Genomic DNA, 15,612 nt, shown 5'->3' with positions numbered 1-15,612 from the left:
GCTGAAACCCACCCAGTATGATCTAAAACATGCCGTATGTTTAGGAGGCTGTACAAACCACCAACATGCTGTTTCTGTGATACTTCACCTTTCAAATAGGACACCTAGGAAACACAGAAACACCACCCATGGGTGGTAAAGTAAATAAACAGAAAACCAAAGAACAAATTAATCTGAAGGAAGGATAGACTTTAAAAGAATTGTGAGAGGGTGCTGCTTTAATAGATTCCCCTGTCTACTTTTTAACTTGAGTCTCATCTGTCATTCATTAGCGCTCTACAGATGTGAAGTAGATTACTCCCCCCTCCTTTCCCCTCTGCACAAAGAAAGAGTACATTGACTGGGAGATTGTCTCAAACTATGCACTGTCTGGCGGCCACTGTGGCTCACTGCATTACTAGACCAGGGAAAACATTCTGACTGCCCAGACCTGAGTTTTACTAAGAGGAAAGGCAGACATTAAAAATGATGTGATTTTACTTTTGAGAAAAAAACAGAGAGACACTATTGGAAGACACCATTATTCAGACTTGGACACTGATTTTGTGATACTGGATTGCTGAGGTTAGTCCTGATTTTGTTTCCTTTGCTATAGAAATGTTTATCTCTCTTTATGCAGCCTGCCTGTTTTTTTTAGTTTACGCCCCTCCACAGAGCAGTTTTCTTAACTAAAGCATTGAATTAAGCATGCAGAAAAACTTTTCTCTCTGAGCATCGTATTTCTTTGTTTTTCTTTTTGTAAAGAATTTATATTAAAAAAATATCATTTTCACTGGTAATGTTTCTAACACCAGAAATAAGCAGTTCAGAATGTACACTAAGTATAAGGGCTCATATACTACAGTATACTACCATTCACCACCTGTATTTTGTAATGTGCTCGAGAGAGAGAAGCCATGGTACCAATATATATTGAGTTTTAATGTATTTTCTGCTATGTACTGTACAGTACTTTGCAATACTTGTGTGTAAAAAGCGCTATATAAATGCAATAAATACATACATCCGCTTAGGTCACTGTGTGTATAACTGTACCAAGTACGCTTTACTTTCTAATGCATATACGTTCTTTCAAACTCTTGGAAAGGCAACATCTCATAGTATATAATTTTAGCATTACGACCTGGAAGTTCCACTTTCCCCTTTCAAATTGAGTTGAAAATCATTCACTGATGTTGAACACCCAAGTTTAAGGGCATGCAACATGAAAATAAATGTAAGAGTTAAAGGAAAATATGAGTCAGACGTGTGATTATCGCATCATTTTTCTAATTTACTAAAATTACTAATGTTCTGTTAGAGCTGTATATCATTACAGTATAGTGGAAAATGGGTTGCAATGTTCCTCAGAGTAATAATATTGACTAAAATGCACTTAGAGGGCAAAACACAGAAACAGTAAGCCAAGACTTGGACTGGTTGGTTGTTGTATACAACACTGAAATAGCATGCTCTAACTGGTATTTAAATAAACACCATTATTTCATGATTTCAACTCTTTTTCCTAATATGGTTATGGTTGTTAGGGATTTAATAGTCAACTAAATAGTAAATGTGCACTGTAGTTTGGCACCAGCCTCTCACTTCTGTACTCATGGAACAAATAGTTCAGTGGCATTTCAGGTCAAGTTTGAGGCCCTTTGAAGAGCTCTGTGGGGAAGCTTAGCAGGACACCTCTGTTAACAAGAGTATGTACAGAGTCATTATAAAATTAAATAAATCTGTGCAATAGCTTAAGATGACAAATCTGTGGTATACAGTATCTGTAAGAAAGGTGTCAGAAAAATTAAGGAAATAAGGGAAGGTGATCTCCGCATTTGTATGTAAACTGTCACTATAATTAATGCTGAGCTTGCCAGTAGTTCATCAAAATCACTTCCACTATATCCAGATTTCTATGGAATGTTATAGTTAACTGTTGTATAGTTTAACGATTATAAGTGTTATGCTATGTAAGCAAACCATGCAAAGATCCTATCAAAATATTATCTATCTGAGTTTAGGGCTTCTATGTTTTAGTCTGGGGGAGATCCATGTCTCACTGGGCTAAATCACAGTCTGGGCAATGCTTGTTTTTGCTTCAGGGATCGTTACACATGAATAACAAATTATTCATGGTCAAGAGCCACCTTCCTCACTTGTTTTCGAGTGGGTATGCATATAAGATATACACTATATTACTTAGATAATATACCAGTGAATATCATGAGCATATTGAATCAATTGGGATTTCCAAATATCCAGCTTTGAGAATCTAGCCCACAGGAGGTACACAAATAAATTAACCTAAACACATTGTGAGGGAGGGGGGTTATTCCACTTAACAGAGAGAGAACTGGTTCACTGATAACGTCACAGAGCTGTTTTCTGACTTTTTCATGCATGTTATGTGTTAAACGCATGATACCCATCACATGTAGGACTGCTTGTCAAAAAGATCCAGACTTAATAGGAATTCAGTACAATCCAAATATGTTTCAAGATGGCAAGATTGGCAATACATTGAGTAATACAACATGGGCTTGGGGTGTTAAAGACTGGCATGGCCATTCACCAAGTGGATTGAGGGCTTAATCATAAGGTTTTGATGAGGCTCAACCAGACTTCTTAAGTCACTGGAATAGTAAAGTAACAAACAAACCCCAAGATCCAGAGGCAACAAGCTCAGGACAGCTATATTCCTGTTCCATCCATTACTAAAACAACACTCAGTGGTGGTATATGTAGCTATTGTGAAAGAAAGTAAAAAATTCGATATGCGTTTCATCTACCTTTCTTAATGTCTTTTGGGTCGCCAAGAACACAAAACAATCTAATGAAAGTCCATTGGCAATTCATTATTTGCTTTAAAATCATGTATAAAATCATGTATATTGATGTGTCCTTTAAAGAGATTTTGGAATGAGTAGAAACCATGACAATAGAAACATGAGCTCTATGACCTGATTATTCTGACTATTATTTAAACAATGCAGTAAAGAAGATCTCCACCACAGTCAGTATGACTAATTTACTAATCATCAGCACATCCTCGTTGCCTAAATCAAAAGTTTGATAAAGACCGCTGCCACCAGCTGCAGCCTGCCCATATCTAGTCCATTAGCAAGTTTTAGTGTCACTATCACTGTTGAGTTTTGATGAGGACTGTGATAGATGTTCAGTTGGAATATCAGTGATAAACGATATCAATTGATTTCCTGTGTTGAATAGGACAAGGGGCACCAATATTGGGCAGTAACAATTTCCAATAAACTAGATTTACTTGAATACCTTATTCGGATAAGCATCCATAACAACTTTACTATCTCGGCTTTGTTAGTCAAAAATGTTGACCAGTTTAGCACCTTAAATATATCTGGGTGTGCCAGGCTGAATGCAACTGATTGAAGTGAGATCGAAAGAGCAGTGTACTATGGCTAACTCACCACTGCTAATTTCTCAAGTGATAGAGTAGCTATTCTCAAGATGAAAATTCCAGAACGGTAAGGCAAAGATGGGATTTATATTTCTTGAATTTCTAGACATGTTGCATTTTTCTACTCTGATGCATTATGAGCATCAACAATTTACTCAAAAGCCTCCACTAGTGTTTTCTACTATTATAACAACCTTGCATAGAGAAGGAAAAACATTGAGTGAAATAGCTCGCATCACTCGATTTTCAAGGTGTGGTATTCGAAGCATAATCAACAAGTACAGAGAAGCATAATCTGTAATTGACAAACCAAGGACTGGAAGACCCAAAAAGCTGTCTAACAAGGATGAGCAATACTTGAAGATAATATCTTTAAGGAATAGAAAGACAAAACAAGGGTTGAATTGACAACAGAACTGGCAGAAGGCACAGGTGTTGTTGTCCATCAAATCAACAGTACAAAGGTCACTCTTGAAATCAGGACTTAAATGGTGTGTTGCAGTAAGAATACCTCTGTTAAGAAAGGGGAACACGATTAAAAGGCTAAAATATGCACAAAAACACAGAAATTGGGCTATGGATCAATGGTCAAAGGTGCTTTGGACTGTTGATGGATGGATAACGACACCTGTGCCTTCTGCCAGTTCTGTTGTCAATTCAACACTTGTCTTCTTTCCATTCCTTAAGGAAATTCTCTTATATACTGTATATATATGTCGAAACGCCTTGTGTTTCGTGTGTTTCGTGTTTTCAACAATAAATAATTGTTTTTTAGATGTAAAACATTGCCTCTTGCTTTTTACTTTCTTAAACATCAAGTCTAATTGAGGATACAATTGAGCCATCCTGAGTGTGCGACCCACCCAGTCTCTGCAAACAACAGTCAAGTGGACTTCGGTTTGTTTTTTACCCAACATATGCCGTTTTGGGTCAGCACCTACATAAAAGATTTGTGAACTTGGGTTGTGCACGAATTACTTTTTATATATATATATATATATATATATATATATATATATATATATATATATATATATATATATATATATATATAATGTATGTATTTAAGGCACAACAGATATACAGACTGCCATCTTGAACTCTCTCCCATCTCTCTACTACAGTGGATCTGAAAGGGTATACATGAAGCATACACTACAAACTAAGTGCAAACAGTATAATGCAATGCTTAATAGTTCAGAAATGTTTAGAATATACAGAAATAGAGAAACATTTCTCAAATATGTTTGAATGGTATAACTTGTGTTCGAAATGCAAATACATGTAATGTAAGGGGATATTGGGTGACCCAGGCAACAGCTGTGTAGGAATTCCACCCTTACAGAGAACTTTACCTGCTGCACCTGTTACAGTACAAGGGTTATGATCATAGTTCCCACCGTGGTAGTATGTAGACAGGCCGTCCTTGCAAAATGTGCACACAAGCTTAAAAAGCCAGCCTGTACATAAAGTTTGAACTGCTAACAAAATATATGAATGAATTTTACAGGGTCATTATGCTGCAATGCCGGGTACTTTGCTTGGTGCTCGGGATGTGCCTGGTACCCAACAGCCTCTCACAAAGCAGGGAGGATGAAACAGAAATGGGCTCCAGAGAACCATTGGCTGTTTTCTATTTCAACCGCACAAGAGAACAAGAGAGGGAACCCAGAAAGGCTGTGACTCTCGAGCCCGAGTCTTCTTCAGACCAATGCTCAATCACATTTCACACAACTCGACAGCCCGGCAGCTCCAGCCCGTGCAGTGCCAGGAAAGATCAGAGGGTGTCCTGGGAGGAGGAGCTTAGCTACCTCAAGAAAATCGCCCACAGCAACAAGGTCCTTATGGAGAGCCTGATCTACACAGTCAGCTCCGAGGTGGGGGAGGAGAGGTACCAGGAAGTCATTTCAGAAGCCATCATGGGGATCAGGGAGGACAACCTGAAGTTTGACGGGGTGGTGAAGAAAGTTGTGGATGAGTTTGAAATGCAGTTTCAAGGGCACCTGGGTGGAACACAGAAGTAAGTTGGTGTACCTGATTATAATTGACTATACCTTGAAAGACATGGTCAGTATGCGTGAGGTAAATTGTGGTAAAAGCATAGGAAATTACTGTAGGGTCCCAGAGCGGCTCACCTGGTAAAGGCATGGCCATGTGGTGTGCAGGATGAGTCATACAGTCAGGGAACGAAGATTTACAAATTTGTTAGTTTTGAATTTAGAAAGGAAAGCCTAGGAAGAAGTATATAGAAAATCTGTAATTGCAAGATTTAAATGTTAACTTTAAAGTGGGGTTCAGGGGCGGGAGGTAGAGCTCCTCTCCTCCTATTTTCTTCTGCCTATTAAAGCTATCTGCCTATTTAAGCCATGTCACAATCTATGTTCTTTCTCTTGCGTTTGCTTTTTTGCCCATATAGAGAGAAAGAGAGAAAGAATATTAAATTAATTATCGTGAACAAAACCTTGCCTGTCTGACTTCCCTGATCCCAATTTCGACTACTGAACCTGTTTGACTACCCGATCTGGCTTTTGACCTTTTTTGTACGACTTCCCGATTTGACTTTGACCTAGTTCCAGCACGACTACCCAATTTGATTAACGAACCAAGACCGGACCCGACACCGAACATGGATTTACCTACCTCGTCTTCTCCTGAACCCGAGGATTCACGGAACATTCCGATACCTCCAGCGCCATCTTGCTCCTTTGTTGCAGCCCCTGACATAGAGCTTTCCCAGCCGCGTCGCTCAAAAAGGAAACGCCGTCAGAATCCCAACCCCAAGTGACTTTTCTTCAAAGATTGGCCGATACAGTCACCATAGCAACCCAGCCAGCCCCTCCTTTAACTTCAATTCCAACTATCAACATCCCAGAATTCAACTTCGCTTCAGCTTCTCCTCAGTCTGCAGCAGCTATTCGCCACCACACTCTTTCCCCTCAATTACACCATCAAATAATTGAAGGTAAGGATGTCAATCTCGTTGCCATTCTTATTGCATCATCAGAATTCATTGATCATAGAGTTGTTGATTGAGGAGCCTTATCAGTCACACTGAAATCTCGTGACCCCCGCCTTCTTATAAATCTTTCTGTTGGTGAGTTTGTTCTCGCCTTCTCTATCCTCCAGGATATCCTCTGCTCTGCCTATCCCCATCGCCGTTCTGAGTTGGATCAGTATATCTATGATACTGTAGAGTTATCTGCAAGATAAGGGGGAGTCATGTTCTTTAAATATCATAAAGCATTTTCAGTCAAAGCAGCAGCAATTCTCTCTTCAGATAATATTATTATTGCTTGATCTTCCCCTCTTTAACCATATTGCCAATGCATGCAGACTCTGCGCTTCTACTGCTCACTAAACAGCTCTGTGCCCAAAAACAGCAGTTTCCCATTCATCCTCCAGACCTCCAGCTACCCCTCCCAGATTCAGAGATCGCATAGCGGCCCCAATTCATTCTCTCCTCCCCATCAGAAGATCCCATTCAAAAGATGTTTACAGCCGCCCCATCAACTTCTCCAGATCCAAACAAATTTGTAATAACTTTAATACTTCTTCTTGTACTCGCCCTCAATGCAGATTCCTCCACATGTGAAGCTACTGCGGGGACACACACTCACAGTCCATTTGTACAGTCATCCCCAAATGACAATCAAAGCTATTCTTAGTTTCCACCCCTATCTGTATCCCAGCCCTTGCCAACGCACTGCAGCAGCATTCCAATAAACAATTTGTTGCTTAATTAATGGCCTCCAGTATGGATTTTCTTCAGGTTTATACACATTCATCTAAAAATCTCCAATCAGCTACTCTAGAGCCCCAAGTCGTCTCGTCCTTAATCCGAGCCAAAGTGGACAAAGGTTTCATGGTCGGCCCCTTCTCCGCTCCACCCTTCCCTTCCTTTAGAATCAATCCATTTGGAATTGCCACCCAGAAAATCTCTGGAAAAAAGCGTTTAATTATTGACCTCTCAGCGCCAAGAGGTAGCTCTACAAGCACTATCAACTCCCTAATTCCCCAGGAGCAATTCTCCCTTCATTACTTTACAGTTTAATTGTCATCAAATTCATAAAAATAGTAGGTCATGGCGTCTGGCTTGCAAAAGCCAACATATCTGATGCATTCAAAGTTATGCCTATTCACCCCTCTCTTCTTCATCTCTTCGGAATCTGCTGGCAGGACAAATTCTACTTCGCCACTCAACTCACCTTCGGCTGCCGCAGCAGCCCAAAGATTTTTGATTCTCTCTCCGAAGCGCTCTACTGGATTCTTCTTAACTCATATCGGGTGCCCGTCCTGCTCCAACTCCTCGATGATTTTCTCCTTATATCCCCCCTCAGACCCTCCAGCTCAAGCAATTTCCAGTCTTCGAACCCTATTTTCTTCTCTAGGAGTCCCTCTTTCAGAAGATAAAGCCACTGGTCCAGTTTCCTGACTCGAGTTTCTTGGAATCACTTTAGATACAGTTAAATTAATCAATTAATTTCAAGCACAACCTTCTGTCTCTACTGGGCCATTTCAACTATGCAATCCGTATTATTCCCCAAGGCAGGACTTTCATTTCTCGCCTTCTCGCCCTTTCCTCAACAGCAAAAAACCTGGATTCCCATATAAAAATCTCCACAGAAGCCAGAAAAGAAATCCTGCAACACTGGAACAGACTTTCGCTATTCTACGATGACTTCATCTCTGCCCCTCATGATTTATGTCTGTATGCCGGAGGTGTCCAAGGCAATGAATGGTTCTACGACAGCTGACTTCATGAAATTCAAAATCTCTCTCAAATCATCAGCTCTCCTCGAAATCTACCCTATTGTCACAGCAGCTCACCTCTGGAGGCACTCCTGGTCTAGGAAATGAATTTTATTTTTCAGCGACAATCAATCTACTGTGCATATAATCAATAAAGGCAGATCCTCCTCCACCCTCATCATGCAACTTCTCTGCCATCTCATATGGATTTCAGTTTCTTACAACTTCATAATTCAAGCTCGTCATCTTCCAGGTATTTTCAATAATGCAGCCGATGCTTTATCTCGTTTACAGATCACCAAGTTTTGCAGTTTGGTTCCTTCAGCAGCTCCAGTCCAATTGTATGTAAAAATAATGTGATATCTTGTAACAATTGTAAGTGGCCCTGGATAAGGGAGTCTGCTAAGAAATAAATAATAATAATAATGATAATAATAATCCCTCTTCAGGTTCCCCAGTTCCATCATCTCATATTCAACTAAACGCATCGCTCTCCAATCTACTCTCATCTGCAAAGAGAATATATGTCATCACCCCTCTCTCCATCTACCAGGTCCTCCTATGCCACAGGTTGGTTGTCAATCTCTGCATTCAGCGCCCAGAACCAAATATCCCCTACCCTATTTAATGAAAATTGGATTGTAGCATTCATCATCCACACACGAGGCATTCTTCATCTTTTTCCAGCATCCATAAAATCCTACATCTCAGGTATTCAATTTCATTATCGTAGCTTGTTCATCCCCTCACCGACACTTTTTTCCATCCCCGTAGTGTGCCTCACACTCAGAAAAATTGCCAAGAGCCTTCCCTCTTCATCTCCATCCAGACTATCCATATCTACAGATGTCCTTTCCCAATTAATTTCAATTTTGCACTCCGGATGTTTCAACCCATTTGACGACCTGGTGATGGAAGCTATGTGCCTGTCAGCTTTCTTTGAATATATAAGAAGAGCAGAATTCACAGTACCATCACTATCCAGTTTCCCAGCCATAGGTATTCATTCTTGTGATCTTTCAGTAATTCCTGATAATCATTTTATTCTGTTCTTTCGGTCATCTAAGACTGACCAGTCGCTGGTCATCAGCAGCAGTCCACTCCTACATTTGTTCTCTTCCTGCAGACATCTCAGCAGCTCACCAATCAATTGCTAGTATGCCCAGAGTGGGGGCACCCTTACCACCAGAGAGCAGCTCCTGGAGACAGGGATTATCTTTCCTTCCTTCTTTCCAGTTTATGAACCTTTCCGTCCTCTGGGGGCATGGCCCTGTCCACAAGGCAGCGCCTCCAGGATTCTCTGCAGTCAGAGGATTTCTATGTTTTCATGGGGCTGACCTCCGCAGTACGAGGTTCTTGCAGTATAAAGTCCGGACCCCGTCCTTTGCCCTGGCCCGCAGGCCACTAACAGCTCAAACCTTCCCTGGCCAACAGGCCACTCACAGTTCAAAACAAGCACGCCTGGCCCACAGGCCATCATCATTCCCTTGAGGCTAAGCCTCTAAATACTAACCTATATTCTTCACGCAGCCCTAGCTCCCACCTGTGAAATGTTTAACCCATTGCGGTCCATTTATTCAGCGTGTCTCAAATGCGTCAGGTCCAATTTATTTTCACATGCGCAGTTTATTTTAGACGCGCTGTTTAAAAGTATTTTTTTCACAGTAAAACAGGTTTAAAAGGCACTGCATATCAACTGGGCACTCAGTACTGCATCTCCAGCCCCTCCCCCCCCCCCCCACCCCTTGTTCGCTGTATTTTTCACATACCTCTTCATAGTCATGCATACCGATAAATCATCTTCAAACTATCACCAAATCAACACGAAACTCCTCAATAATGCGATCCAAGTCATTATTTTATTACCATAACATCTCAAAAAGCTCTGCAAATGTCTGTGATATTCTTTGAGCGCTGGATGCAGAAGCAGCTAACTTGTTTGTTTATGTCCGTGTTATCTCTGTGGTGTTATGTGTATTGCTCAGATCTGGCCCTTTTTTTGGGGCTTCTCTCGGCGCCTATCGGTCTCACTCAGCCATTGAATGGTTTTCTCTGCTTTTTCCGGAGAAAAAACGACTAGAGACCTGTGTTTTACGTCTTTTTGATGATGTCGGACAGGGTCTGACATTGGACCGGAAAGGGAAAATTGTAATGTCGGACCTGGTCCGACATAGGACCGCAAAGGATTAAAATAGCACAATCCATGTACTGTTTATCTGTTTAATAGCAAAAATGATGTTACTTGTTACCTAATTAAATCATATCAAATCTTGGAGTCTAAACACATGTTTTATCAAGTTAATCTGAGCTTGTTAACTTTTACAATATGAGTTCTCACTTCTTACTGTTGCTGCATGTGGTGAACTCTTTCAAAAATAGACATGTTAATAGATTATATTTATCAATTAACTAAATGCAAAGTGAGTGAACAGAAGAAAAATCTACATCAAATCCATATTTGGTGTGACCACCCTTTGCCTTCAAAACAGCATCAATTCTTCTAGGTACACTTGCACAAAGTCAGGGATTTTGTAGGCATATAGTCAGCTGTATGATTAAACAATTATACCAAACAGGTGCTAATGATCATCAATTCAATATGTAGGTTGAAACACAATCATTAACTGAAACAGAAACAGCTGTGTAGGAGGAATAAAACTGGGTGAGGAACAGCCAAACACAGCTATCAAGGTGAGGTTGCTGAAGACAGTTTACTATCAAAAGTCATACACCATGGCAAGACTGAGCACAGCAACAAGACACAAGGTAGTTATACTGCATCAGCAAGGTCTCTCCCAGGCAGAAATTTCAAGGCAGACAGGGGTTTCCAGATGTGCTGTCCAAGCTCTTTTGAAGAAGCACAAAGAAACGGGCAACGTTGAGGACCGTAGACACAGTGTCGGCCAAGGAAACTTACTGCAGCAGATGAAAGACACATCATGCTTACTTCCCTTCGCAATCGGAAGATGTCCAGCAGTGCCACCAGCTCAGAATTGGCAGAAAACAGTGGGACCCTGGTACACCCATCTACTGTCCGGAGCAGTCTGGTCAGAAGTGGCCTTCATGGAAGACTTGCGGCCAAAAAGCCATACCTCCGACGTGGAAACAAGGCCAAGCGACTCAACTATACACGAAAACACAGGAACTGGGGTGCAGAAAAATGGCAGCAGGTGCTCTGGACTGATGAGTCAAAATTTGATATTTGGCTGTAGCAGAAGGCAGTTTGTTCACCGAAGGGCTGGAGAGCGGTACACGAATGAGTGTCTGCAGGCAACAGTGAAGCATGGTGGAGGTTCCTTGCAAGTTTGGGGCTGCATTTCTGCAAATGGAGTTGGGGATTTGGTCAGAATTAATGATCTCCTCAATGCTGAGAAGTACAGGCAGATACTTATCCATCATGCAATACCATCAGGGAGGCATCTGATTGGCCCCAAATTTATTCTGCAGCATGACAACGACCCCAAACATACAGCGAAAGTCATTAAGAACTATCTTCAGCGTAAAGAAGAACAAGGAGTCCTGGAAGTGATGGTATGGCCCTGATCTCAACATCATCGAGTCTGTCTGGGATTACATGAAGAGAGAGAAGCAACTGAGGCTGCCTAAATCCACAGAAGAACTGTGGTTAGTTCTCCAAGATGTTTGGGCCAACCTACCTGCCGAGTTCCTTCAAAAACTGTGTGCAAGTGTACCTAGAAGAATTGACGCTGTTTTGAAGGCAAAGGGTGGTCACACCAAATACTGATTTGATATAGATTTTTCTTCTGTTCACTCACTTTGCATTTAGTTAATTGATAAATATAAACTATTAACATGTCTATTTTTGAAAGCATTCTTACTTTACAGCATTTTTTCACACCTACCTAAAACTTTTGCACAGTACTGTATATATATATAATTGTTATTATAATTGTTTTTTTTTTTAATTTGGTTTCCCTACAGAGTTAAAGAAGAATATCTGATCATTGAACAAATGCTACACTCTACAGAGAGAATCGCGAAGAAACTGGAGAGTGCTACCCAAGACCTCTATTCCTCACTGACAAAACATTCAGTCAGATCTCTCTCCATCCACAATTAAAGACATTTTACCACCTTATAAGTGCTAGTCAACATGGTGCACATTGTTTTTACATAGTTCCCATTTAGAAATACATACTTCCTTCCACTTTTTTCAATACAAATAATTGACAATCTTCTGTTCTGTTTGCATAATTTTCCCAACAGGCTGAGATCCATCATTCAATAACTATTTGGTATTCTACAAGCAGCTATGTAGTGTTTTGGTCCTGTATCATGATATGCACCCCTTTCTTGATACAGTATCTCATGTAAAGGAAGTATCGTTACCCTACCTTATTCAATGTAATTGCACCAAGAATTGGCATAAAGACTGTCTATAGAGACCACTCTAGTGAATCTTCACTTTAAAACAACCAGGGCCTGCAGTATATCTTGAGATGTAGATGAAACACAGGCCAATTACCCCTTTATGCAATTCATCATCATTCACGTGCATTATCATTTGTCCATTTACTGTATGTTGAGCAGACTCTAGCTGATCTGGAAAGAAGCTGTACAGGGAAACACACAACAAACCAGAGGAATTAAAACAGGAGAACCTCAAGATAGGAAGAAATAAAACAAAAGGCTTTTTTTTTTTGGTGATACCTTTTAAATAGGGTCAGATAAAACATGTATAAAAATATACATAGACTATAAAAATATACATAAACTAGCTTTCATAAAAGACTTTTGTTCAGGTGAGAAAATTGAAGGTGAAGAAAATTCCTCTCACAGCCTACGACATTTGAATTCAACTCAAAACATTGTACACATATTTCAGCTGATGCTATTAAAAATGTATCACTAACAAGAACCTTGTTCATACATACATACATACATATATACAGTATTGATAGATAGATGGAAATAAAGAGAGTTAAGCTTTTTTAACCTAGTGCAGCTATATATTGCAGCTTTAACAGATTTTTAGGCAGTAGGAATACATGTCAGCTTTAAATAGGTACTGTAGTGCACGGCAGGCATCATAACAAAATGCAACAGTAATAGTCACCTAGAAATTTCCTGTTAACGAGAGCACAGCTGGTGCTTACATAGAAATGAAAGCTGTCTATATGATGTTTTGCTGTATGCTTTTCAAACCCGATTGAGATATAGAAAGATGACGGAAGAATATTCAAGACAGAAACATTAAAAAGTTGTTGGTTATCCCTTGGTCCCCTCTATTTTCACCTGGAAAAAAAACTTGGTTGTATTTCTGGAAGGAGAATCCGCCCGCTAATCAACATGTCATATCCAAGCACCATAAAAACTCTGTGTGGCTTTCATTCGTGTTGCTTCTTTTGTTTGGCCTCCTCCTCCCCTGCCACCACCTGCATCGTGCTTTGTCAATGGGGGGGAGGCGGTCCTACGAGCCACTTCCTACCCTCGGCACTAGACTGCATGATGTCATCATGTATTCGCTAGTCGGCCAGCATAGCGGCTAGCTGTCAGCACCCACGGACAGGGTCTCTGTCCAAATTCATCTTCCGTCATTAATTTGTCTGTATAATTGCAATTTAAATCATCCACATTGCGGATTCTCCGTCCTGAACTTTTGAAAACTGTCTAAAACCGTTCACAATCTTTTCTGTGAATTACTAAGGGTGTACTCCAACTAATAGTTTCTCAAGTTCTAAAATGTCTGTAGCGATGGAGTACAGAAATGGGTGCTGATATGAAATGAGACAAGTTCAAACGCATATTATTCCAGGGTGATGTGTAGTGAAGTCTTGAAACACCCCCATTGTTTATTGACTACAGGAATGTATATAAGCAAATACCCTTGCTGGTATATATGTACTGTTAAGAATGGAAATCATTTTGTACAGAAAATATTTTTGCCAAATGTGAATGAAAAGCTTTTCCATTCATTTATTATGCTATAACCACTTTTTTTCTTTCTCTAAAAATATGCAATTAAACTAAAATCTGTTACATATGAGACCAATCATGTAAAACATAGAAGAAGACAAATAGACATTTTGGCTAATGCCTTTCTAGGTGTTTCGCCATACAATTCACATCAAGAAGCTACAAACAGTGGACTGCATTTGGTCTAGGTGTTTTTTAGTGCCTTTTCGATTATTGTTTCATAGTTTCCTTTTTTACTCGGTATTGCCAGATTCTTCATTGCTTTCCAGTCAGTAGTGTTCTTCCAGAAGTCTAAACACAGCTGGTAATGAATTGGCATTTCAAGGGCTGGAAGCAAAACTGCAAACCATATGTTTCAAAGACGAAAGTCTTACCATTCATCTAAAGAGCAAGCTGTGTAATCAAGAGGTAAGTGTCAGTATTTTTAACTCCTCAGTCGCGAGGAGGAGATCCATTTTCTCTGTGTTGCTTTGGTCCTGCAAATAGAGTAAGCAAAACAAATATCAAAGCCAACCCCAGTCACTATCTCAAACTTAGCAGAGCTGCCAAGACCAGAGGATAGATTCAGGACAGAGGGTAGGAGGCACTTTTTTCACACAGTGGTGTGTGTGGACATGTAGCTCTATCTGATTCACTGTGATTCCACACGAGCAATCTGGATCAATTCCTGGATCAATTAGCCATTAGGAACTGGATAAGCAACAATGGGCCAAATGCCCTCCTCTCATTCGTAACTTTTATTATGTTCTTATGTAAAAATGTGAACTACAAAAAATAAATATTAACTTGACAGTAACTTACCAAGATAATTATCTTGCCTTTTGACAGATACTATTTATTCATTTTAATTTAAAAACTGGATCTTTCTTTTATTCTGGTTTCTTGGAAACAAAAACAACAACAACAAAAAATGTATGAACTAATCCATTTAAACCCAAACCAAGATATACTATCTGCCTAGCAATAATAATAAAAAAATTAAAAATTGTTTAACAAAATTTGCAGGCACTATTTTTGTAAAAGGAGAAAAACACCCATTTAAATTACAACACTTCAATTCAAGGGTTCCTGGGTGCAAGGAGTACTGTGCTTATAGACAATGTTTTTTAGGAACTTCAAACTGCTGCTTTCCTCTGTGAAAGTGGATGAAGCTTTCTAACATTTGGAAATATTGGAATAATTATATTTGTTTCTTAATCCAAGCACTGTGCACTGGTCATTTCCCATTAGCTCTTGCGCCCTCTAGCTGCTATTAACAGTATCATATACAAAAGCATGAGATTCACTGATAGCAGCAACAGACCACATCTGTTTTCATGCAACATCAAACCCTCAATCATAATATATAAGAAACGAATCCAAGTAGACAACACACTGATTAAAATATTAACTGAAGTGTTCGTCAACTTGAAATAGTTTTACTTTTTTATTGATTTATTTACCTTACTGACTTGCAAGCTTTTTTTAAAAAAAAAATGAATATATATATATATATATATATATATATATAT

At 39.7% G+C, this 15,612-nt stretch overlaps 1 protein-coding gene across 2 annotated transcripts; it reads left to right on the top strand.

The window, feature by feature from the left end:
• The first annotated feature begins 353 nt into the window (after positions 1–353).
• LOC117403442 (uncharacterized) lies at positions 354–15,515 on the top strand. Of its 2 annotated transcripts, XM_059024574.1 has the most exons (4): positions 354–564; positions 4,926–5,435; positions 8,614–8,734; positions 12,107–15,515. In XM_059024574.1, the coding sequence occupies exons 2-4, from the start codon at positions 4,933–4,935 to the stop codon at positions 12,110–12,112; spliced, it is 630 nt and encodes a 209-aa protein (XP_058880557.1). In that variant the 5' UTR covers positions 354–564; positions 4,926–4,932; the 3' UTR covers positions 12,113–15,515. The 2 variants fall into 2 exon arrangements, with proteins under 2 accessions (XP_058880557.1, XP_033861495.1); XM_034005604.3 differs by lacking the exon at positions 8,614–8,734 and having other exon boundaries at positions 12,107–15,505.
• The last annotated feature ends 97 nt before the right edge of the window (positions 15,516–15,612 follow it).

Source organism: Acipenser ruthenus, chromosome 5 (assembly GCF_902713425.1).
Source record: "Acipenser ruthenus chromosome 5, fAciRut3.2 maternal haplotype, whole genome shotgun sequence".
NCBI classification, from domain to species: Eukaryota; Metazoa; Chordata; class Actinopteri; order Acipenseriformes; family Acipenseridae; genus Acipenser; species Acipenser ruthenus.
Note: the sequence above shows the minus strand (reverse complement) of the source record. Positions and strands in the feature narration are given on the sequence as shown.

Coding starts and splice junctions, on each gene's coding strand:
- LOC117403442 (XM_034005604.3), top strand. CDS start 4,933: ATGCTGCAATGCCGGGTACTTTGCTTGGTGCTCGGGATGTGCCTGGTA. Junction 5,436..12,106: donor CACCTGGGTGGAACACAGAA/GTAAGTTGGTGT, acceptor GTTTCCCTACAG/AGTTAAAGAAGAATATCTGA.